Source organism: Echinops telfairi, unplaced genomic scaffold (assembly GCF_000313985.2).
Source record: "Echinops telfairi isolate 266 unplaced genomic scaffold, ASM31398v2 ScPeMD7_5;HRSCAF=22, whole genome shotgun sequence".
NCBI lineage: Eukaryota > Metazoa > Chordata > Mammalia > Afrosoricida > Tenrecidae > Echinops > Echinops telfairi.
In genome coordinates, this window is record NW_022103901.1 from 28,739,963 (window position 1) to 28,765,977 (window position 26,015).

A 26,015-nucleotide genomic window follows, 5' to 3' on the forward strand; every position below is an offset into this window, starting at 1 on the left:
ATAAAGACATTATCCAGTAAATGTGCCCCCAGCCCTCAAGGTTTGGAATACAGCACCGTGGGAATGAAAATGAACTGGTGGTTTTAGCAGCATGAGAGGAATGGGGAAATGGCCCTTGAGCGAGAGATTTAAGTGAGAAATTAGGACATAAGAGAAAGAAACCTCTAAAGATGGCATTGGAATCATGGTGTTCTTAGCAATAGTAAGAAAAGTCAAGAGGTAGAGCTTTTCTTTCTGGACAAGTTGACTTGCTGGGCTGGGGGGCAGGGGGCTGTCCTTACGTACCATCAAGTTGATTCCTACTCAGACCGGTGCTGTGTACAACAGAATGAAGCAGTGCCCTGCTCCTGTAACGTCTTCACATTGTTCTTGTGTTTGAGCCTATTGCTGCAGCCACTTCGAGGGCCTTCCTCTTTTTCGTTGCCCCTACTTTACCAGAGCAAGAACCAGTGGTGCTGAAGGAAGAAGTTCAAGCTGCACTGAAAACATTAGCCACAAATGAGGCTCCGGGCATTGATGGAATGAATACCATTGAAATGTCTCAAAAAGCTCTTGAAGCGCTGCCAGCACTCATCTGTGCCAGGAAATTTGGAAAACAGCTTCGTGGCCAACTGACTTGAAGAGATCCAGATTTGTGCCCATTCCAAAGAAAGATGGCCCAATAGCATACTCACATCATGCAATCATATCACTGACGTCACGTGCCAGTACACTTTTACTGAAGATCATCCAACAACGGTTGTGGTAGTTACATTGATAGGCCAGATTTACAAGAGGGCGTGGAACAAGGGCTGTTGCTGATTTCAGATGGATCTTGGCTGAAAGTAGAGAATACCAGAAAGATGTTTACTTGTGTTTTATTGACTCTGCCAAGGCATTTGACTGTGTGGATCGTAACAAACTGGCTAACCCTGAGAAGAGTGGGAATTCCAGAACCCTTCCTTGTGCTTTTGCAGAACTTAGACATGGATCAAGAGGCAGTTGGATAAATGGGGCAAGGGAATACTGCCTGGTTTAAAATCCGGTGTCTGGCAGGGTTATATCCTTTCACCAGATAATTCAGTCTGTATGCTAAACAATCAAGAGAAGCCAGCTTATATAAAGAAGAATTCAGTATCAGGATTAGAGGAAGGCTTATTAACAACCTGAGATATGCATGACACAACTTTGCTTGCTGAAAGTGAGGAGGAATTGAAGCCCCTGCTGATGACGATTAGGATTACAATCTTCAGTATGGATTAAAATTCAATGTAAAGAAGGCCAAAAGCTTCATAACTGGGCCAATAGGTAACATCATGATATCATGATCAATAAGGATTGAACTTGTCAAGGATTTTGTCTTGCTTGGATCTACAATCAATGCTCATGGAAACAGCAGACGAGATCAAAAGACCATTGCATTAGGTTAAGTCTGCAGCACAAGACCTCCTTAGAGTATTGAAAAGCAAGAATGTTGCTTTGAGGACTAAGGTGTGCCTGCCTTAGCTGTGGTAATTTCAATTGCCTCATATGCATGTGAAAGTTGGACATTGAATAAAAAAGACCAAAGAAGAATCAGTACATTTGAATTGTGCTGGGGACGAATATTGAAAGCAGCATGTACTGCTAACAGGACAGACTGATCTGTCTTGGCAGAAGTACGGGGAGAGTGCTCCTTAGAGGCAAGGATGGCGAGCCTTCATCTGACATCCTTCGAACACCTTGTCAGGAGAGACCAGTTCCTGGAGAAGGATGTCATGCTGGTTAAGTATGGAGGCGGTGAGAAGAGGAAGACCCTGGACAAGATGGGCAGACACACTGGCTGCCACAATGGCTCAAACACAGGAACAGTTGTGAGGATGGTGCCGGGCCGGGCAGTGTTCTGTTCTGTTGGATATTTTCCTAGGATTATACTTCATGCTTTGAGTTCCAACTATCAATGATATTTACAGCTGTTCCTTAGTTGGGTCTTGCCGCATCCACAAATGAAGGTCTCAAAGGCTTTATCCACAGCATTGTGGTCGACTCAACTCGGAGAAGGCAGCTTGTCCTCAAGACATTTGAGAGCGCCCTCCAACTTGAGGGCTCCTCTTCCGGCACCCTCTCTGACAGTGATCTCAGAAATTGACAACGTTTCAGTGCTATCCATAGGGTTTTCAGTGGCTGATTCCCCTGAAGCGGACAGCCAGTTCCTCCTTCGTAGTCTCTTCTTAGTCTGGAAGTTCTGCTGAAACCTGTTCACTTTGAGTGACCCTGCTGGCATTTGAAATACCAATGACATAGCTTCCAGCATCGCAGCCACCACAGTACGACAAACTGACAGACAAATGGGGGTGTCATTGGGGCTAGAGGGGATGTATTCACTAAGTAGCTGTAACTGCAGATCAGGGTCTGGAAATAAACCTATGAAATGATACAATTTAGGATTAGGATAAGGGAGAAGAAGGAGGAGGACTAGAAGTGAGAATCCAGGAGTATATAAACTGGAGAATTTGCAAGGAAAAAGAGCATTTGACATTCCATTTCCCATACTCCTTTAATATCATGAAGAAGGATGGGAAACGTAAAGGCCTTTGAACTTAGTTATTAGGAAATGATCTTGGTTGTCCTCCAAAAGGCAGTGTCAGTAAAGAGTGTCAGCTCTGCTGCAGGAGAGCGTGTCTGGTTAGGAAATGCAGCACTTAGAGGTCTTAGCCCGGGGTGGGGGGCTGGTGGTGAAAGGAAAGAAAGGAAGGGTTGGAGCAGGGGGTTAGAAAAAGCTTATTTTAGAATTGGGGAGGTGAGACATCGTTACATAAGGAAAAAAAAAATGATGCTGTTGGCAAGAGTTAAACACTGACATGGTATTAACTAGGAGTTAGTTAGTAAAACTAACTCCAGTGTTTAACTAGGACTTAAGTAGGAGTTAGAACTCCCTAGCCAACTGCTTTCTGCTCCTGTAAAGATTTACAGCCTCGAAAGCTTCAAAGGACTTTGTAAAGTATGTTTAGAAAGGAGGTTATGTGTTGAGAAGTTAAAAGGTAATATGATTTGAGCACTATGTAAACAAGACATTTGACGGTGATACCAAAATAAATATTTGAAAATTCAGATTTGACTTGCATTTGAGGGGACTTACTGTGTTACCTTGTATATTCTTTTTTTTTTTTTTTGCCTTGTAAATTCTTTGATGGCCAGATCAAGTTTACCTTATAACACTAATTAGAGTGATTTGGAACCCTTTGAAAGTTTTCAGTGCTGTGTTGCACGGTGCTAAAATCAGCTGAGTTTCCAGCCCCAGAATAGCAGGTATGTTTAAACACCATAATTCTTCATTGTTCTCCTTCCTTTGTTGTGATGTAGGTAAATGCATCCCGCCAAGATATTGAGGATGCTGAGGAAGAAGCTCAAGCTAATGACGGGACAGATGCCACAGAAGGACTGTTTAATATGGTCAGAATTTCTGTTAATACAATCAGTATGCATAGAACACATTTTCAGAAGGTGGGAAGAGATAGCTAATAATTTCTCATTTTTCTCAAGTTAATTAACATAGCTCAGAAATCATTGAAATTTTAAAATGCACTCTTGTTCTCCCTTTTTAAACTGTTTACTATAAATTGGGTGAAAGTTTATAGAGCAAATTAGGCTGCTAGTCAGTAACTCATAATCCCTGCAGTGCAGCCTCACTGTCCACCTCCATGCCTCCTCCTTTCCTAAACGCTCTCAACTTTGTCTCTGGGTGAATGCTGCTGTTTCATCGCAAATGGTAGGCAGGTGTTTGTGTGGTCCATTGGAGAAGATGTTATATTATTTGACTTTGATGGATTCTGAAGACCAGGGGTCTGAACCCCTGGGTACAACAACTCATCCCCTCACCGCTTTAGCTGTGTCTGAGAAATTTTCGTAATTGCTCCCACCATGTTCTGCCACCTTCATGGATATAATTGTGGTCTTTATCAAATGCACACGTCTGTGTGTGTGCGCACGCTCCCGCTCTCACCCTCCAAGACCCATCCAGGCCATATGTCTGCCCGCATGTCCAGTCATTGATTATCGCCACTACAGGATTGTGTATTCACTCTCTGTTCCTTGCTCCCATCCTTTTTGCTGATCTGTCGTAGATATTTTGCCTTCCCGTTACCCTGAAAGTGATTTCTTAACATGCAAAATTGAGTTTGAGATGGTTCATTTGAAAGGAGAAAAAAAAAGTTTTCTTGTCACCACAGTTTCTCGTTTTGTTTTTTAAAGTGTGTGTGTGAAGGAATGATGAATAGAAATGCATACCCATTTCACGCCTGTGCTTTACAAGCTGTGTGTCTTTGAGCTTGTCTCTTACGTGGAGGTCACTGGAAGAGACCATGAGACAGGGTTACACATTCTTGGGACAGACAGTTTGAACAAGCAGGAGGAGTTGTTAAGTGAAAGGTTGGTTTTCATTTGTTAAGTAGCCACAGTATGGTTATGAAAACTTGTAGGTGGCCATCTAAAATGCAGCTCTTGATCTCTCCCCATCTGGAGCAAAGAATGGTGGAAGACACCAGAAAGGAAAGGAAACACTTAGTCCAGAGGAATAGTGGACCACGCGAACCCTCGCCTCCACGACCCAGAGGTCAGAAGAACTAGGTGTTGCCCTACTGCTCTGAAAGGTCCTAGACAGAGTGTGGAAATGTGCAACAACTCAGAATCATCAAGGCCAGGGGTACTCTGGTGAGGGACTGGTGGAACCCCTGAGACTCTGTCCCTTTGTCATCCTGCAGCTCTGGAAATGAACTCAACCCCCTACAGCTCAGTTATCAGCCACACAGGTCTGCAAGGGGAACAATGGCATTCCTTAGAATAACCAACCATTTGATATGAAAATGACAGAACTTACCCAAAGGCAAAGTTCAGAAGGCTGGAGGGGTTGGGAAAGAAGGATTAGAAATGAGAAATATAAGGAGGAAGCAGATGGAGATACATTGTGGATATTGTGATCAGTGGGATGAAACAACGTGTATGAGTTATTGAAGGGGAAGCTCATTGGCTCTGTAAATTGGTACCCAGTTTACAATAAAAAGTTGGGAGAGCTCTTTAGCACAGCTGGATCCCTCCAAGCATAGAGTATGAATGTACGTTGATGTGAGTTTGGGGTCAGTGAAAGTCTGTCTTCAGGTGCCTGATCAGTCAGTCATTGGCTCTGAGGGGTGGTGGCATGGGAGGAAGTATAGGGTGGTTCTGTTGAGGGCAGTTCTTTGTCAAGAAGGGGTGCGTGAGCTCTTGGCAGCAAACGAGCAATTGAGCATTGGGACGGGCATTTCCTGGCCAGGAAAGCAGGGGACCTGGTACCAAGAGTGTCTGCTAGAATGACCTGGGAGATCTGTCGTGTTTGCACAACCACGCTCTCCTGGGTCTTCTGAGTAAGCACGAGGGTGCTTTTGCTTTAAAACTCTGCAAGTGGTTATTGCAAGGTCTTTCAGAGACAAAAGACAGAGCTAGACCTTTAATAGATTTGTTGAGGGAGGGGAGGTTTGTAGGGAACAGGAAATGAAGTGAAAGGAGTTTAGGATAGCCAGATAAAGAAAGGGTAGAGCTGGCCCTTTGTCTAAAGCCAGATAAAGAACCTCAAAGGTATAGAGACCATGAGAGCCGCTATTACTTAAAGGAAGAGAAACTTAGGTTTAATACAGACCCTCTAACAAACTACAACAGTCTGTGAGGAAAGAGTTAAACACAAGTGTATTTAAAAAGAGAGAGCGGGTTAAAGGCTCTGATGTCACGGCTGCAGCAGGTGCCGACAGAGAAAGGGACAGCGGAAAGAGCGGGGAAGATGTCAGAGAGTTTCAGGTAGCAAGCAGGGATCGAAGCAAGAGAAAGAGCACAAAGGAAATTCCAGAGTAGATATATTGGGGGGGCATCTATAATTTTGTAGACATGATGAATCCCACGCATCTTTCTGGTTGGTGCAGATAACTCCAATGGGCCGGCCATGTCTGCTCTTGTCCTTAGTATCACTGCCACCGGACCCTAGAATGAAGTTTCACACTTCTGGCAGACGACTTCTGTCGGGAAAGGAATCAGTATTTCATGGTTATGTCCATTTCTTCTTTATTTCAAAGGATGAAGATGAAGAGACGAAAGTGGACACGAGGGCTGCTCCTGCCCCGCTTGACCACATGGTGCATCCTGTCGCTGAGCGTCTGGACGTTCTGCTGTCTTTACTTTTGTCCTACATTAGGGATGTCTGCTACGTAGATGGTAACTGCCTGTAACAGTGACATAGCTGGTTTCACATAATTCCTAATGCAGATCAAAGTCAGGGTTTTGAGTGTGAGGAAAAGGAACTTCTAAGGTCAAGTTGCTACTCGCTGTGACATAACTTAAAAGCAGCAGTTCTCAACTTTCCTGATGCCGCGGCCCTTTCATTCAGTTCCTCGTGGTGGTGACCCCCAACCATCAAATTATTTTCGTTGCTACTTCATCACTTTCATTTTGCTACTGTTATGAATCAGGAGAACCCTCTGTGAAAGGGTCGCTTGACTCCCCCAAAGGGGTCACGACCCACAGGTTGAGAACCACTGCTAAAATGGTGTGGCACTGGGATTCAGAATTGCTGCCATCCATTTTTTCAAAACCCCTGATCTGTTCTCTGGATATTATATCAAAAGATGATGTATGGAGTTTGCTCAGTTTGGGGCAGGGATCAAAATACACTCATTGTTTAAGGCATTATAAAGTCGACGCAGTAGGTATTGATCAAAAGTGCTTGGTGGTCTCCATTAAGTTCAGATAGTCTTCTCAGTGTGAGTGTACTCCTGAGCAAACTGGTATGCTTCTTGTCCTTGGGGACTTTCAGGTTAGTGACTTTACATGAAGAAAACAATGTTTTCACTGTTCACGTTGATTGGGAAGATTAAAGGACAAAGCCGATCTCTTCGATTAATACTACTTGAATATACGAGTTGACTTATTATCAGTTACTATTTTTCTTGTTTAAAAAAACAATGAATATTGATATCAAATTTAACTTAATAGACTTGGGGTCACACTAAACTTAAACTCTCGTATCTTTGCCTTGGACGACTATCTATTGATTTGGAGTGTCCATAGAACAATGCTATATGGCAAGGACTGATTGGTCTCCCTCTTCCCCCGTCTTGAGAAACTGACCACAGTTGAAGGGTAGCCCCTCTTTTGAAATGGTTTCTTTAATATGTGTAAATAGATGAACCTATGGAGACAGTAAGCAGAATAAGGGTTCTCGGGGTGGGGGCAGGTGAGCAAAAGGGAGCTGATGTCAAGGAGTTCGAGAAGAAAGAGAATGTTGAAACTGATTGAGGTAATAATTGTATAATACTGCTTGATGTGATTGAATGGTGGGATGGCACGATATCTGTATTAACTGCCAGTAAAATGGTTTCAGTGGGGAAAAAATTAACAGCAAAAAAATTTTTTTAAGATGTACAAATAAGGGGGTGACAAATGGTTCAGGCTCACTATCTAGTTTCACTGCTTGGGGGGCCACATTCGATGGCACAACTTGAGAACAGAAGCCGGCCTTCGTCATGGTGTTTATCCTTAGAGTAGTGGACTCATACCATATTGGCCCTTTCACCCTGATTGGCTGATTTCACTCCACATAATGTTTCTAGATGTATCCATGTCATGCAATGTTTCATGTTTCCACCACTTTTTTAGGGATGCATAGTATTCCATTGTGTGTACATCCTACGGTTTCTCCATCCATCTGCTGGTAGGCATTTCGGCTGTTTGTAGCTTCTTATTATTAACTTGAAACTGGTACTTTAAAAATTGTTGAATGGCTACTCTTGTGTTTTTTAGTCAAAACGTTCTTTTAAACAAATCTGGCAAATGGAACAATAATGCTAACATGTGAATTGTATTTTTGAAACTGAAATGCCATCTTTTCCCCACAGGTAAGGTGGATAACAACAAAACCAAGGAGTTATATCGAGATCTGATAACCATCTTTGACAAACTCCTGTTGCCTACCCACGCCTCCTGCCACGTACAGTTTTTCATGTTTTACCTGTGCAGCTTCAAGTTGGTAAGGATGTCATTAAACTCAGCTTGGTTTTCTTCTTGCCCACCATCGTGTTGTCCCTTGGGAATTCGCAGGGGTCCATGGAGGGGCAGAGCCTTGAATTCTTTCCGTGAGTGTTTCTGAGGCTCTTTATTGTTTCTTGAGTGCTTCATTTTGTTCCCCTAATTAAATGGCCTTTTCATCCCATGGAGAGAGCACATGACACTGAATACAAGATTCCCCAAACCAAAGAAATGAGCTCACATGATTAGACTTGAGTGGTATGAAAATATAGTAAGCGATTAGTGTGGAAGTACTGAAGTCTCTCTTCATAAGAAGTTTTCCAGGCAAAGCTGAGTGGTGGGACTTAAGGAAAGTCAAGTCTGCAGGAGAGAAAAGGACTTTTTTTTTTTTTTTAAACATTTTATTAGGGGCTCATACAACTGTTATCCCAATCCATACACACATCAATTGTGTAAAACGTATTTATACATCATTTCTCAAAACATTTTCTCTCCATTGAAACCCCCGAGAGAAAAGGACTTTTTACCTTTACCGGTCATGGCCCCTTTTCACCTGAGAAATCTGTACCACGGACAAGTGCCACCAGAATCACCTGGCACTCGTTACACATTTGATTTTGAATTAAGTTTTGGTCTTTGCTCATTCAAAAACCTTTTATTATGGCCAAATTTTCCAACGCTTGCATTCCATTACGAGGCTCCCATATGGGATCTCAACTGTCTGGGTCCCAGCCTGGCCACTGGCCTTCGGAATGACATTGCATTGAGCCTGTGACCAGGACGGTCACCAGCCCGAGTTTTGGGCCTCGCGGGGATAAGAAAACTCCAGGAGGGCGCTCAGCCTCCAGAAGGCTGATCTCCAGGTCCTTCTGCATCAATCCAAGGCTCAGGGAGTGGGCGGCTACTCAAGGGAGCAGACAGACCCTAGAGAAAGGAGACAAGGCTGAGGGAAGATGGACTGCTTGCAGACCTGACCTGAGGGAAGTCCACTGCCATGGGGCCTGAGCCTTGGCCCCTTTTAGGGGGCGGAGGACAATCCCCTAGAAGTGGGCCTCACAAGGAGACCCCTTGATGACCCCTCCCTGCCTTCCTCAGCAGGACCTCTAGATAGTGGAGGAGGAAAGGGGCCAGAGTCCACCCTGCCAGGTGTCTGCCGCCTGGCCTAACTCAGGGATCCCTGGAGAACTTCCTCTGGACAGAGCAGACATCCCAAGGACACAGAAGCTTTTCCATGTAGGACTGTCTAAGGTCAGCCTTAGGCATGCATATTGCCCTACTACACAGCAAAAGAAAGAGGAATATTTTCCCAACGTTGGAAAGATGTTGATACAAGCCTAATTATCCCTCTGCAGGGAAGAGAAGCGGTCCTCAACAGCACACATTTGCTTATTCTATGGCTTAAATAAAACTGCAAGGTTTGGGGAGGGACTCGAATGTGGACTACTTAACTGTTTATTTTCTTTATTGTGTTTTCAGGGTCGAATCCTAAATAACCCAAAGCAATTTTTTAATCCAGATTTGTCAACCTTTGGGGGGGTTTTGCTTGCTTGGGGGGTGGGAGAGGTGGGGGGTGGGTAGAAATTCATGGAAAGTTCTCTTCTGTAGCTTCTTTGAACGGTCAGGGGAGTATTGATGGGAAAATGTATTCTACTCATAAGTGTGTGTTAATGGTTTTTTGAAAAGGGCTATTTATAGGAGAAAGAGGACTTGGCACCTCTTCTTAAAACCCAACCCTTAGCAGCCTTTTGGACAGAGTAGAGCTTCTCTGTAGGTTTCTGAGGCTGTAAATACTTGTAGAAGCAGTCTGCTGCTTTTTCTCTCTCAGAGCATCTGGTGGGTTCCAGCTGTCATCCAGCTCTCCTTGCAGGGAGGCTTCATCAACTTGTTCTTCCCATGAATAGCATACAGTAATTAGTTGAATACGGAGCATAGCTGAATCTACCCTTCCATTTCTGGGTAGAAATAAATGTAGTCAAACACTGGAAGGTTAGTTTGAGCTCTGCTGTGCTGTAGAAGGAATTCCTTGACAGTGTAGATTATTGCCAGTTTCTGATTCTGACAACACCAGAATAACGTGCAGAATTTTTAAAATAGGCTCCGAAGTCCTGTCACAAACTGCTGGATCTGTACCCTTATGGATTTTAGTACTCAGCCAGTCTGGGTTCGGTTGCAGGCATTGTGCTTTTCTCGGGCTGTTGTATTCTTCGTTCAGGAGGGTAACTCATTTCTTAACTTTCCCACCTTGGTGAGCAAAATTCTTAGGATTTTAGTGACCAGAACATCTTGGGTATTAAAGATGAAATCAAAACCTTCTTTTTTAGGGCTTTGCAGAAGCGTTTTTGGAACACCTTTGGAAGAAACTGCAGGACCCAAATAACCCTGCCATCATCAGGCAAGCTGCTGGAAATTATATTGGAAGTCTCTTGGCAAGAGCTAAATTTATTCCTCTTATGTAAGTAGTGTAAGTTTCTAAGTACTTTTTCATGTCAGACTTTTAAAAGATTATAGTATTGTCTCAAGTCAGAAAAATCGCTGCCTTGGTATTTGGACTCCCTTTATTAGTGAAGAAACCTTCACTCTTTAAGAGATCTTTCTGTTTCCAAGAGGCAACTTAAGAAACAGGTCTCCTTTTTCAGATGTGCAGTCTCGTGTGCAAAACTTCTGGCACCTGCCCTGTGTGGCTGCCATTTCATGAATGTTGTATACTGTTTTGATTCTTTTCAATTTTTTATAGGAGGACCTGCTGTGGGCCTCTTCTAATGCTGCATGAAAATGTCTTTAAGCAATGATGCTGTTAAAAAATATTCCCAACAACTAGGCATCCTCTGGCCATTCTGGCCTGAAATTGTTGACCTCAGAATTTCATCAGGCCCCATACAGAGTCATTCAAGCCAACCAGGCTGTCTTCCTTGTGAAGGGCTGGCAAACTGGCACCTCTGACCGCATCCTCCTCCGTGAAAGGCTAGGAGGCCCGATGAGAAGAACTCCTGAGTTAACTGGGGGAAATGGCCCCTCCCTTGAGACTTTGGGCCTCCTTAGCAGCCCAGGGCCTCAGTGCTCCAAGTCGTAGAATTGGAAAGTTAACCCCCCATACCCCTTCCCGTCTTTTCCTGTGTTGTTTCTCTTTGATGCCCAGAAATGGTATAAAAGTGGCTTAAATCTGCCTGTGGCAGATCCCCTCTAGCCACTGGCACTAGGTCTCAAAAGCTTTACTATCAGATAGAGATCATTGTAATCGTGATTATACTAGATCGAACTGGATACTTGGTCAGTTGACCTCTCTTGACCCAACCTGAAATTGTTTTAGGTGCAAGTATTTCTTGCTTGCTCCATGACAAAATTTCCTCCCTGGCCTTTTAAATAGTCGTGGTGGTCTTTTCTTACTTACTCATTATTTATCTCTCTGTTGATATTTTAGCCTTACCACTCTATTTGTTTCTGTTTTTTATTGTTCCTGTTGGGTTTTCCAGTTTGTGAAGCACAGAAGGAGTAGATGCATAGAGATAAGAACTGTTGCCAGGTTTTGGGAAACAAACAATGTATGTAGGGGGCAGAGGAACACTAGAAGTCATGGTGGGTACACAACTCATTTTAAAACTATTTAACCATGGGGGGTGGGAGCTATTCTAAAATTGATTGTGGTGATGATTGTAAAACCTTTTTTTTTTTAAATCATTTTATTGGGGGCTGTACAGCTCTTACCACAATCCATACATACATTGTGTCAAGCACATTTGTACATTTGTTGCCATCATCATTTTCAAAACATTTTCTTTCTACTTGAGCCCTCAGTACCTCATTTCCCCTCCCTCCCTCATGAACCCTTGATAATTTATAAATTTTTTTTTTTCATGTCTTACACTGACCATTGTCTCCCTTCACCCACTTTTCTGTTGTCCATCCCCCTGGGAAGGGGTTATATGTAAATCATTGAGATCAGTTTCCCTTTCTCCCCCCACCTTCCTCTTACCCTTCTGGTATCGATACTCTCATTATTGGTCCTGAGGAGTTTATCTGTCCTGTGGGCATGCTCTGGTCTCGCTGGATTTGTAGGTAGAAGTCATGATAGTGGTGGGGAGGAAGCATTAAAGAACTAGAGGAGTGTTGTATGTTTCATTGGTGCTATACTGCACCCTGACTGGCTCATCTCCTCCTTCTGACCCTTCTGTAAGGGGGTGTCCAATTGTCTACAGATGGGCTTTGGGCTCTACATTCCCCCTCGTTCACATTGATGTGATTTTTTTGTTCTGGGCCTTTGATGCCTGATACCTGATCCCATCAATACCTCATGATCACACAGGCTGGTGTGTTTCTTCCGTGTAGGCTCTGTTGCTTCTCAGCTAGATGGCTGCTTGTTTGTTTTCAAACCTGTAAGGCTCCAGATGCTGTATCTTTTGATAGCCGGGCACCATGAACTTTCTTCCACATTTGCTGTGCACCCATTTTGGCTTCAGCGATTGTGTTGGGAAGGTGAGCATCACAGAATTCCAGGTTATTAGAACAAAGTGGTCTTGCATTGAGGGAGTACTTGAGTAGAGGCCCAATGTCCATCTGCTACCTTAATACTTTACATATGTACGTGCCTGTATTTAGACCTCTATAAATGCCCTTTGCCTCCTATTCTTTCCTCTATTTCCTTTTACTTTCCTCTTGTCCCACTATCATATTCAGCCTTCATTCGGGTTTCAGTAATTCCTCTTGGTTACATTGTCCTTGATTTAGCTCCACCGGGCATCCTATACCCTCCTTGCCATCGATTTTAGATCACTTGTTTCTCTTTGTTCTTGGGTTGGTTGACACCCTTCTTCTTATCTCCCACCTCCACTTCTGTGTCCCCCCTGGAACAGTCCCGTTGTTTTCTCCTCCGAATTGTTTATCCCCCCTATCTTATCCAGATAGACATGCAGAGACAATAAGCACAAAGACAAGACAAAACAAAGCAAGGAAAGAAAACCAAACAACAACAAAAACCAAGGACAAAAAACCAGAAAAGCCTATAAATAGTTCCCTGTCTGTTTGTTGACCTTTACGAGTGTTTTCTGGTCAAGTCTGATGGGTGCCACACCCTGGCCCCACAGTCTAGTTTTGGTATTCCCTGGGTATAAAGCCCTTTTGATATGACTGAAATATTGAATTGTGTGATATATTGGATTTATTGGATTAAGTGTCAGTAAAACTTTTGAGGGGAAAAGATACTTAATCTCTAACTTTCCATGGTTTGTAACGTTGAGCATTTGTGCATTTTATATCATGCTAGGTTTTGTTTGTTTTCGTTTTTCAGTGGCTCCAGTAAAGCTAACTTACATTTTTCTTTTCTCTAGTACTGTGAAATCATGCCTAGATCTCTTGGTTAACTGGCTGCACATATACCTGAATAACCAGGACTCGGGGACAAAGGCTTTCTGTGATGTTGCCCTCCACGGACCCTTTTACTCAGCCTGTCAAGCCGTGTTCTATACTTTTGTCTTCAGACACAAGCAGCTTTTAAGTGGAAATCTGAAAGAAGGTCAGTAGAGTGGGTTGTATCAAAGGGAACATTCTGGAATTTCACTGTGTTTGTTACTCTTACTATTGTCACTTTTTTATTGTTGGGTTTTTAGTGAAAATGTAGCTTCCAGAAAAATGCATACACAAACTTGTACCCGTAATTTTACCCATTTGGTGGTAGAATTCTCTCCTTCTATGCGGGAGACCCTGGTTCAGTTCCTGGACTGTGTGCCCTGACTGGCAGTGGGGCCTGATGTGTTGCTCTGACACAGAATGCATTTCAGTAGAGCCTGCCGACTACTACGAAGAGGGATCTGGCCATGCTTCCAAAATCTGACTGCTAGAAACTCCACTGGGGACAGTGGTCTCATTCACAGGACCGGTGGCTTTTCTTTAGTTTAGGTTTGGTGTCACCATGAGTCAGGCTGACTGCACAGCAACTAGCAACGCCCGTTAGGCCTGCTCTTTAACAGCCAGTGGACTTGAGGCTGAGCACACCCCAGGCTGGGGAGGGTCAAATCTTAGAAATGTGACTGCTTTTCCTTAAGAGTGATGCCAAGTGTGCTCCGTGTCAGCCCCAGCACACACACGGCCTTCCGGTTAGCCTCTCCTTGTCCTTGCCACCATCCAGTAAAGTGCACATGAGGAGTCACAAACCTGAATCTGATGGGGCAGAATCGAAAGCGTGCGGTCACCTCAGTTATGCCCTGTTCGTGAGGAGCTAAGAATTCACGGGCCAGCATTCCGTTTTCTAAATATCTGAAGGGCCGGTATTTAAATTTACCCAATGAAGCCGGTTGTTAAAATGAGTACATTTCAGTTGCTAGAGATTTTAAATCCTGAAGTACAGTTGTTTGCTTTCTCTTTAAAATTTCCTAGCAGGCTCTTCTATCCCTGACTGTGTAACTCCTACCAAATGATTGGTTCTAACTAAACCCACTACCCTCAGGCTTTTTAGACTAACCATTGGCAGGACCATATGGCCAGGTCTTGCTCCCAAGAATCTTCTGGGTGGGTTTGAACGACCAACCATTTGGTTGGCAGCTGAGCACTTACCCACTGCACCACCAGGACTCCTTTTAAATTTTATGTGTGCTTTTAATTTTTTTTCTTTTTCTTAATCAAAGGTTTACTGTACCTTCAAAGTCTAAATTTTGAACGCATAGTCATGAGTCAGCTAAATCCTCTGAAGATCTGCCTGCCCTCAGTAGTTAACTTGTTTGCTGCCATCACGAGGTAAGTTATTTATGTTCTCCTGGAAATTGTTTGCAATACAATGACCTGAGGCCCTCTCTTCCCTCTGGCTTCCCTGTTGCCTGGAGGCAGAGAGCAGACAAGTCTCTACCAGCCATCATTCTCTGACCACTTCTGACACCCACCCTTCCCCATGGCACACTCCTATGCTGGCGTGGCTCATCATTGCACTGGCTACACAGAACTCCCAGACAGACTCAGCTCAGGGAGTGGACAAGTTACCGCACAGTAACACCTCTCTTTAGCTACCAGCTACTCATCTCTGATCCTTTGCCCCTCAGCTGGATGGTCCCTGGACCTCTGCCTTCCTGAGCCAGGAAGCCGGCCTGCTGCTCTGCCTCACGGTCTCCTTTCTTGGCACTGCTTCTCTTGTCTCTCTGCCTCGGCCTCTGGTGCTTCTGCGCTCTGCCTCCACCACTTCAGACAGAGATCTTGAATGCACTGCGCTGGGAGCTCTTCTTTCATAGGTCCCAGGATTTCTCTCTCTCTCTGCTCACCCTTAAAGCCAGGGGAGTGGCATCTAAAACTGACCAATCCTACCACCGGCCGCTCTGTAGCTTTGTACACCCTCAAAGATTGACAGTCTTGGAAACTCACCAGGACAGTTCTGCCCTGTCCTTGTAGGGTCACTGTGGGTCAGAATGGACTTGGACTTGGTGTGTAGTGTGTTTGTTAGACCCAGCCATTTGGTGGGAATGACAGCCACATAGATAGAAAATGCATTAAAGAAAAGAAAGAAGAAAGAAAGAAAAGAAAAGTATTAGGAAAATGTTAAAAGAAAATAAAAATGTCACTTCATTGTTTAAAAGGACAGTTGTGTCAATGCTGACATTTTAACATTCCATAAAACTCCTGTGAAGTTATTCACACAACAGTACCACGTTGAAAGGAAGATGACCAGTGTTTGCAGGAAAGTACTGAAGCTACTGTTTCTATACTCTGATGGCATTGGAAATTACTACTGTTTATCCAAAGGGATAATTCATTAGAAGCCTAGGCACTTTGAAATCAGTGCGGCTGCTTGTAGGCTGAGAGGTACAACCCCCAAATGCTTATTAATCAGACTCCTGTCATCGTCCTAAAATAAATTGGACATGAGGAATGTCCCACATTAGGAGACTCATTTCGTGTGAGACCCATTGCCCCGGGCCGTGTCGCTAGCGCTTACACCTAGCTCTTACAGTGCCACGCACAGCTCTGAGTATTTTATGTGGAGCACATTTCATCTTCACACCACTTCTGTTCTTTTTTAAAAACCAATTTCTTAGTTCCTGATGCCTTCAATCCCGATCAGCTTGGTAAAGACTTTTTCATTAGCCACATTTCCATCCACAAATACTATTTCTTCTCACTAAATCTTGAATCCCTTTTTCACCCTCTCCCTAGTTCTTTTTCACACATTAGAAGACTAAAACCTGTTGCCAGCAAGTCAATTGTGGCTCACAGCAACCTTTAAGGTCAGACTAGAACTCTGGGGTTGCTAAGACAGGGAATCTCTATGGGAGTGGACAGCCTTGTCTTCCTCAAGTGGAGCAAACAGAGAGAAAGAGGAGGTTCTATGTGTAATTCTGTAAAGTAGATTTGTACTCTACAAACATTTTCATTTTTAATGATAATTGTCCGAGAGCTTCTCAACAATAATCCCATTACCTTTTTCCACCTCACATTTGTGAATTGTAGACATAAAACTACTGCACATTACTTTCTGCTTCCTGTTAGAATCAGCCATGTCTGTGTAGCTAATCCCACATAACAACCCTGTCCACGTGGAGTGACTAACTCTGTGTTCGACAGTAAGTACCAGCTGGTCTTCTGCTACACCATCATTGAGAGGAACAATCGCCAGATGCTCCCAGTCATTCGAAACACAGCTGGAGGGGACTCGGTGCAAACCTGCACCAACCCGCTCGACACCTTCTTCCCCTTCGACCCCTGTGTTCTGAAGAGGTAGGTACTCGTAGCGTTTGGTGCTGGCCATGGTGAGTTTAAATGGAATACACATTTGCTTCTCCCAGGTTCGGGGTTCAGGGCTTCTTCATCACAGATGGCTCTTTCTGAGCTGTTCAGTGGGGGCTGTGCTCTCTTCATGTGCCAGTGGCCCTGAGTAGGAAAGGCTGGTACAGTACCCTGGGCGCAGGCTGGCACAGCTTATGGGTCTTGATCTTTTTCTCTGCGAGAGCCCAGCTTAACCCCAAGAGTGTTTTCAAGTGTGTGCTTTTCTTCAACCCAGTTGGTTGTAGCATCGAAGGGGTGTGGGCACAATGTTAAATGCAAAGGAAGGGCGCCGCTGCCTTTTCCAAGCTGAACACGCTCCTGCCGAGTGCTCCTTCCTTCCTTCCTTCCCCGAGAAACCACCTCCTCGCTGCCCCCCAGGATAAACCAGAGTCGAGTGTCCTTTGTATTCTATAATGAAACTAGGTTTTTGCTTATTGTACATTTCTGACTCGGGATTGTCTGCGCTCCCAGGTCTTGGCTGACTAGATGGGTTTTCCTGGACTTCTCTCTGGCAGGCAGCTAGCCCACTGCTATTGAGTCCATTCCAGCTCACAGCGATCTTACAGGTTAGGGTAGAACTGCCCCTGTGGGCTTCCAAGGCCATAACTATGTATTAGAGGAGTTGCTTACAGAGTGGCTTGTGCTTCCTAACTGCTGGCCTGGCAGCTGGCAGTCCAGCGTCAATGCATAACCTGGGCCGCCAGGGCCCCTGTCGTCATCTGGAAAGGTACTCTCTAGGGTATCTTTCTTTAATGCGTTTTCCGCTGGAGTAGACTATAACTCAGTTGTGTCTTCCAAAGTTCAAGAACAGAGTCACTTGGAAATGAAAGTATGAGGAGTAGATTTACACACATGGCCCACACCAGCTGCAGAATCTGCACATCGTGTTTTTGACATTATTCTTAGGCAGAGTTTTTATTTCCTGAATTTCAAGAAGTCTCTCCTATGAGAGAATACGTTTTGAGCTTCACTGTACTTAAACTTAATTTTGAAATATTTTTTTGACAGGTCAAAAAAATTCATTGATCCTATTTATCAGCTATGGGAAGATATGAGTGCTGAAGAGCTTCAGGAGTTTAAGAAACCAATGAAAAAGGTAAACTTAGGATTCAACCCACTTTCTAATTATCTCCCCTGTGGTCCCAGACCATAGTCAAATGTAAGGTGACCAGATTTTAACATTGGTAAAGCGGGACACCATTGATAAAACTCATATCCTGGAGAAATAGCCACATGGCAGCCGAAAACCATATACCCTAGCTTGTCGTGCATTCTTTCCAAAAATCAGGACTTTTTAAAAACGCCGCGGGACGCGGGACAAATTGTTAAAAATCGGGTCTGTCCCGCCAAAAGTGGGCTGTCTGGCCACCTTAGTCAAATGGAAAACAGTGACACTGCTCTTTAAAAGAAATATATTGCTACCAAATCATAGGAACTTGAATTAAGTCAAAATGCAGGGAAGAAAAGAAGAGCTGCGTATGACTTGGTCTACTTTTTAAAAGTGCAAGCCCGATTTTTTTATGAAAAGGTGTTGTTGGTTTTTTCAGTGTTTAAACCACTTATCACATCCAGACTTTGAATCAAAGGTTCAGTCATTATCAACGGAAATTTTTTAATTGTGTAAGTGTGGTTTTTATTAATATTTTGCTTTCTGTTTTTGAGAGTATGTGCAATATGCACAAGTGTACAATGAAGAGTTTTACCACTTAGCTATCGCCAACCAACCATCTCAAACTTCCCTGCTGTTGAAATGCTACCATGAGCTCACATTAATTTTACAGATACTGGTGAGTGTGGTAAAGACAGGGCAAGGCTGCAGTGCCCGCCATGGTGCCTGCTACTGTGGTCCCTCCAAAGCACATTGATGTCCACCTTACAGTCATCTTTAATGTGCCTGTCCCCTTTTTCCTAAGTAATCGCTGGAAAGGCGTGGCATATATTCCTTTGTAATTTGCATTTGGGGAGGAGCCTTGTTTCCTTCACGCACAGAGCATGGCAGACGCATCCTGTTACTGAGCTTAAGATCTCAGCACTCCAGATAAGTGCCCAGCAGCAGGCTGAGAGGATGGGGTGGGTGGGAGGTGCATGATAGTGACTCCTATCAAAGGAAGCATTTGAAAATTTTGGTCACTTACCTTTTTAGAAAACAGCATTTTCCTGAGGCAAGGAACTTGTAACAGTTCTTCAAAGGGCCATTTTTTCATCTTGTATCATCTCTCTTCTTACAGGAAATGGTGGAAGATGAAGATGATGATTTTTTGAAAGGGGAAGTACCCCAGAACGATCCTATGATTGGGATAACACCAAGTTCTTTTGACTCAAGTTTCCGCAGCCCTTCCAGCAGTGTGGGGTCCCCACCAGTGTTGTACCTGCCAGACCAATCCCCTCGGGTGGCCAGGATTTGTGATTGAGCGCTGCTTTGCTCCCCTTGGGCCCTGCAGTGAGGTTCCTGTTGTTCAAGCCTCTCACGTTCAAGTTAGACTGACTCCGGCATCTGGACAAAGGGAGTTTCATGGTTTGGTTTTGCTTTGCGTGAAGACAAAAGACTGACTGACGCCATGTGCAGCCCTTTACAGTGGGAATGATGATAAAATGCTCTACAGCCTTTTCCTGCAAGGTGTGCTTGTGTACATTTCCAGCCCTGCTAGCATTCCTAAACATGGTTATTGAGATCTTTGTAACATTTGGCAATAATTTGAACAGATGATATTTTTGACACACCTTTGGCCAAGACTTTATGCTCTAACTTCTTTTCAGTGAAAAATCTTCTAGGACATTGTTGAAAATCTCCAAGTAGAATGTGTGTACCTTCAATGTTACTCTTTGCTGTCCGCTGTGATTGGATAAGGTGGCTTTTAAAAGTTCATGGGAAAATTGGAATTTTCCACGAGCTTTTGAATGCCCCTCTTATTTGTGTATCGGGGTCCCCATGGAGTGCAGAAAGAAGGACATGAAGACAGTAGGGGGTGACCAGAGGGAGTTGGGGTTATGAAAAGCAAGCAGGAGAGGCACTGGGAGAGATCTGTGGGCACTTCAAAGCCAGGAGCAGAGAAAAACGAAGGGATTTGGAGAAACAGAATCAGACACATTTTACACGTGCAGGAAAAAAAAAGGAAAAAAATTAAAAAGAAGTGGGGAGACCCTCAAAGTATAATTCCAGGAAATGTGTAAGTCACATTGGCACAAAACACTTTCTGTTTTACGCGGAGGATCTTAAGAGTCCCGTGTGAATTGAAACATCGTTTATGTCCAGACTTTCAAACGAGTTATACTTGACTAGCATCTGTTGGTCATCTGTAGGCTTTCTTGCTCACATGTGAAAACAAACTTGCATGTGACTTTGAAAGAGGTCACAGGTAGTGGAATAGAGAGCACTACTGCGCCCCCTCGGGGCTCTTCACATCATGAATACCACTTGGTGAAGAAGCCCTTCTCTGGCAAGACTCAGTATTTTTAAAAGTAGACCCTAAGAGAGGCACATCTAAGACAACCATGTTCTAAAAAAATTATGCAAGCACTACACTGGCATCATTTTGAAGCTCCGTGTTTTCTTCCTTTTAGTTTCATTCTTTGTGCATGTCCTTTTTTGTTTACTTGTTAAAAAATAAGCATCTCTAAATATTTATTGTATTTACTACTTTTCCTTATTCTTTATTTAAGGGCCAGCACTATTTTCTTGATCATAAGACTTTTGTAATGAAATACTTCTTTTTCCTGGAGCTTTTTATGCTCTTGTGTAATTCTAATGATGATAAATGTAGAATTTGGATTTGAATCTGTGAATATATCCTTGGAAAATGGACATTTTTATTGCTTTAACACATTTGGAATATTGATGAATTTCTTCCAAAGACAGTGAAAAGTTATGAGAAACTTAAAGAAACCTTTTTTTTTTTTAAGTAGTGACCAAAAAAGCTGTGGACTTTTTGTATTCTGGTTAAAATAAATAAATGAAGAACAGACGCTTTAATGTAAGAGGATATATTTACAAGCAAGTGTGATTGATTTCAAAGTAGATAAAGAACACTATTGATTGTGAACGTGGAACAGCCGCATTTTGAGTCTGGGACTTTGTCCTTGGGCCAATCAGAGGCAGTGTCCCAGTACACAAAATCCTCACTGCACCTTCTGGTGGTCTGAGAGTCTGATGGATCCAAGGTGTTAACAGTCCTGGTGCCGGGAGTTCTGTGGCAGAGCCTTCCTCACGGAGGGGAAGCGAGGCCAGTGTGGCAGGGCTGTGAGGAGGAGCACCTGGAGGCGGCAGCCACTCTCCCTGACCACATGGCCACGGATGACCGAAGCTGGAACGGGCACTGAGTTTCAAAGAAAACAAACGATTTTTCAGAAAATTCCTTTAAAGGAGCACCTCTGGGAAGGGGTGGGGAGCTGAAATCTAGAAGAGTATTTAGAAACTGGTGAGATTTTTCCATCTCTTTTTAAGTTTTCAGTGGGGGTGGGGTTTCCGAGTCCTTCTGTTGTCTTTGTGTTCTGGTTATTGTCAGGTGCCTCCAGTCAGTTCTGACTAACAGGGCCTCTTGCGTCCACGAGAATGAAGCGCTGCCCGGTCCTATGCCATCCTCAGGATTGTGATGTTGGAGTCCATTGTTAGAACCACTGTCATTCCATTTTGTTGTGTCTTCCTCTTCACCGCCCTTCTACTCTACCAAGCACCGTGTCCTTTCCAGGACCTGGTCTCATAATGTCCAAAGTTAGGTGTGAAGGGGTCTTACCATCATTATAAGCTGTATTTCTTCCAAGACGTGTATTTCTAAGCAATCTCTGGTGCTTTCAGTATTCACCAGCACCACATTCCAAATGCATTGACACTTCTGCAGTTCCCTGTGTAGTGTCCAACTTTCACACGGATATAAGGCATTTGAAAATACCATGACTTAGATCAGGCAAACCATAGTACTCCGCCATCTTTGCTTATCAACACTATACAGAGGTTTTACCAGCAGATTGCCGAGTGCAATATGCCTTTTGGTTTCTTGACTGCCACTTCCGTGAGCATTGATTGCGGATCCAAAGATCCAATATTTTCTCCATCTGTCATGATGACATCTTGTGGTTCAGTTGTCGGGATTTTAGATTTTACATTAAGTTGCAATCCATGCTGAAGGCTTCAATCCTTGATCTCCATCAAGAAGTGCTTCAGGTCCTCACTTCCAGCAAACAAAGGTGGTTTAAGCTTTCCTCCACTCCTGATGCATGTTCTTCATATAATCCAACTTCTCTGATGGCTTGCCCAGCATACAGCTTGAAAGTGGTATAAGGGTACAGCCCCGATGCACACCACTTGTGAGCTACAGAATGGGGGTAATAGCTATGTCAGAGTTGTGAGGTTCAACGAAAGCATGCATGTAGTCAGCTCGTTTCTTTACCTTGTGAGACAGGTTTAGTTAAACAGGAAGCACTTACATGAAAAGGTATTCATTTCATGAAAAGGTTCCATTTCTGCTACATTACTTACTTGCTTGAGGATCTGCAGTGTGAGGAAGGGTCAGGGTGCGACCCCAAGCAGCCATTGCTTGTAACGGTGGCTCTCGTTGACTGGAGCTCAGTCACACTCTACCATTTAGTGAATTCCAACTCAGTAATCTTACAGACAGTAGGGATAATCTTAGTCTATACAAGCAATAGTCTCATCTACTCAGCGATGAGAAGAACTAGATCGTGCTGACAGTACCAGCCATCCTGATACAGACACCATAGATGGTTCTGTGTAGTAGAGGAAAATATATAGCAGAACTCAAAATCTGTATAAACCAGAATAATTTGACCGTTTAAAACTGGAGGACTCTCCGAGACAGGGGTCCTCAAACTTTTTAAACGGGGGACCAGTTCACTGTCCCTCAGACCGTTGGAGATGGCAGAGTCATGTCATCCATCTTCCCGTTAAACTAGTGACTCACTCAGAGGTAAGCCAGTGGGAAATCACATTGTTCTCCCAGCACTTGGCTCTTTCACTAAAGATACGGGTACCAAGGCAAAGTGTGGTGAAGAAAGAAGATGGTGCCCAGCTATCAGAATAGTGTCTGGGATCTTAGAGGCTTGCATTCAAACAAGCAGCCATCTAATCAACGAGTCAAGTAAGTCCACATGGGGAAGCTCACCAGCTTGTGTGCTCCAAAGATGACAATCACAAAATTCGAATATGGTGAAGGGGAAAGTATCAGAGCTAAAATGATGAGCTCCCAATTTGTAGACGGCTACAGAGGACTGAGAGCCCAAAACCCATAGTGTCTGCATAGTATCTCAGACTGAGCTGCTGGCAGATCCACCCTAACCTCAGGCAAGAATCTCCAACAGCCTTACTGTCATGCAGAGACCATTGCAACCTTGAATATGCTGAATCAACAATACCAAGCCAGTTGACTTCCTGAATTGATTCTAGGTGCAAGCATCTCTTATTTGTTCCATGACAGAAAATTCTTCCCTGAATTTTTGAATGTTGATGGGGGTCTTTTCTTTCTTACTCTTTATTTTTATCTTTATATTATTATTTTATCCTTACCACCTTATGTAAATTTTGTTTTTTATTGTTTTTGTTGGGTTTCCCAGTTTGTGATAGAGGAGTGGATGCATAGTGATGATAACTGATAGAAGGGTTGATAGGGAATGCAGGGGTGGTGGTAGGTGGATGGTAAGAAGGTAAAGGGATAAATAAGGCAGGAGAGGGAAGGGGCCATTACAAATGACTGATTGCACAAATCATTTTAAAGGAGATTTAACCATGGGTTTGTTCTAAAATTGATATGGTAAAGATTGCACAATTCTCCATGATACAATTGAAATATTGACTTGTATGATGTAAATTATGTGCCAATAAAACTTATTTTTTAATTGTATGTGAAGAGCTAGAAGAAATTGATAAATTTCTAGAAATGCATTGTTTACCTAAATTACTACAAATTGATGTAGAAAACCTCAACAGGCCTATAACACAACACGAAATACATCTAGTCATAAAAAACTCCCAACATCAAAAAGTCTGGGACCAGATGGTCTCACTGGAGAATTCTATCAAACACTTAGAGAAAAGTTAGTAACAATTCTACGCAAACTATTTCACAATAGACAAAATACTGTCAAACTCATTTTATGAAGCAACTAAAACTTTGATACCTAAACCAGGCCAAGACATCACTAGAATTGAAAATTACAGACCAAATAGCTCTGATGCATGCAGACACCAATATTCTTACCATAATCTTAGCCAACAAAACTGAACAAAGCATCAAAAAAATACATCATAGGAGGGAGTCATCAAATATGCAAGATGGTTAATATTAGAAAACAGCATAACCCACCACAAACAAAATAAAGGAGGACCATATGATTCTATCAATCGATGCAGAAAAGGCATTTGATACAATTCTACATACATTCCTGACAGAAACACTCAATAAAATAGGAATGGAAGAGAAAATCCTCATCATAATAAAGAAGAATCAATGCATTTGCGTTGTGGTGCAGAAGAATGTTGAAAGTACCATGGACCAATAAAATGACAAACCTAACTGTGTTGGAAGAAGTAAGGTCAGAGGGCTCCTTAGAGACAAGGATGGCAAGACTTCATCTTACAGACTGTGGACATATTGTCAGGAGAGACCAGTCCCTGGAGAAGGACATCAAGCTTGGTAAAGTAGAGGGGCAGAGAAGCAGGAAGGCCCTCAAGAAGATGGATTGGCACAGTGACTGCAACAATGGGCTCAAGCATAGGAACAATTGTGAGGATGGTGCAGGATCAGGCAGTGTTTCGTTCATTTGTGTTTATAAATTCACGATGTGTCAGAACCGATGCCATAGCACCTGACAGCAGCAGCAGCAATTCACTTATTTTTCATCGATTTTTAATTAGATTGCCAAATTTGGGCTCCTCCTCAAAGTGTGTGTTCTAGCCGCTTCCCTACTCCCAGATATCCTCAGAGTTTCTCCCTGTGTGAAGAAGTCTGAACTCCTGAGTTTAACCAGGAGAGAATTCATCCTCACCATTCCTCACAGACCGCCCCCAGGCGCCGGGACACAGAGCAGCCAATCATGGGGCGGAGATGGGGGGGCAGGACCTTTGGGGACAGGACGATCAGGTGCCACGCCCGGGGGTCCCTGATTGGGCCGTTTCCCGTGATTGACAAATGTGCTCCGCCCTACACCCTGCCCCTTTGGCTCTATCCTGACTGTTGATTGGCTGAATGCTCTGGTCACGAGCTGATTGGTGGACTTTTGCCCGCCCGACAACACGTTAAAAGCAGCCGCCCAGCAGGCTGTTAGCTTTGTCTTTCCTGGGAGCGGGATCGCGCAGGTTCTCAGAGGGGCGCTGCGGGGTGGGCCGCGCGGGAAAGCCGGAGGGCCGGGGCCTGCTGACGGCATACAGGGCGCTCTGCCGTGCTTCAAAACCTTTTAAACCCTCAGAAATTGTCAGCACAAGACCTTCAAATGTCAGCTGGGAGACCCCCTCGCACCTCATCCAGAGACTCCAAATCCCGCCTGCTTGACGGGGCCCCTCAGCACCCGAGACCCCAAATACCTGTACTCTGAGGGGTAGAAGTCAAAACCAAATCCCAATTCCCCTCAGACGCGGGCTCTAAACTTGAAGAGCCCCAATTCCCTGGTCTGTGAAATTCCACAGACACCCCGAAATCAGCCCAGCTCTGGAGATCCTCCATCTCCGTCGGCCTGGGAACCCTTAACCCCCTCAGCCCCAGAGAGCGCAAATCACCTCATGGTTAGAAGCCCTACGTCCTTTCAGGGAGACCCCAAGTCGCTCAGCCTACGAGACTTGCCCTTCTGAGTCTGAGGTATCCTCCAACCCCCTCATCCTGGTGGATCCCACACCCCCTCAGCCTAAGCGCCCCCAATTCTCGTCAGTCAGAAAGACCCCCAGTGCTCTTCTCCCAGAACACCCCCTTCTCCTCAGCTTCAGAGCCCACGAGGACCCTCCTCCTCAGAGCCATTCCACTCTGCGCCCCCGCCCCCCGCCCCCTCCCGAGCTTGGCGCCGCCGCCAGCCCAGAGCCCCTTCTGGCTCCCGCGCAGCGGCTCTGGGGGTCGAACCGCAGACCTGGCCCTTCAACCACCAGAGCTCCCTCATCCTCAGAGGACCCCCCAAAACAAACTGATGACCCCGAATCCTTGATCTCGGAGGCCCCAAACCCCTTTAGCCTGATAGATCCCTCCAAGTCCCCTCAGCCTGAGAGACCGCCCTAAATCCCCTCAGCATGAGAGGACCCCAAACCCCTCAGCCTGAGAGACCCCCCCAAGTCCCGTCAGACT

The 26,015-nt window shown here is 44.3% G+C and overlaps 1 protein-coding gene across 1 annotated transcript in view; it reads left to right on the forward strand.

Annotated features, from left to right (window-relative positions):
* The window catches only part of RRN3 (RRN3 homolog, RNA polymerase I transcription factor), a 36,766-nt gene extending 16,046 nt beyond the window's left edge, over positions 1 to 20,720 (forward strand). The window contains exons 10-18 of the mRNA XM_004705757.2: positions 3,322 to 3,411; positions 6,057 to 6,195; positions 7,875 to 8,005; positions 10,326 to 10,456; positions 13,326 to 13,510; positions 14,619 to 14,727; positions 16,540 to 16,692; positions 17,749 to 17,836; positions 18,969 to 20,720. Of these exons, the coding sequence (XP_004705814.1) occupies positions 3,322 to 3,411; positions 6,057 to 6,195; positions 7,875 to 8,005; positions 10,326 to 10,456; positions 13,326 to 13,510; positions 14,619 to 14,727; positions 16,540 to 16,692; positions 17,749 to 17,836; positions 18,969 to 19,151 (1,209 nt within the window). The 3' untranslated portion in view covers positions 19,152 to 20,720. The remainder of the gene's footprint in view (positions 1 to 3,321; positions 3,412 to 6,056; positions 6,196 to 7,874; positions 8,006 to 10,325; positions 10,457 to 13,325; positions 13,511 to 14,618; positions 14,728 to 16,539; positions 16,693 to 17,748; positions 17,837 to 18,968) is intronic.
* Positions 20,721 to 26,015: the final 5,295 nt, after the last annotated feature.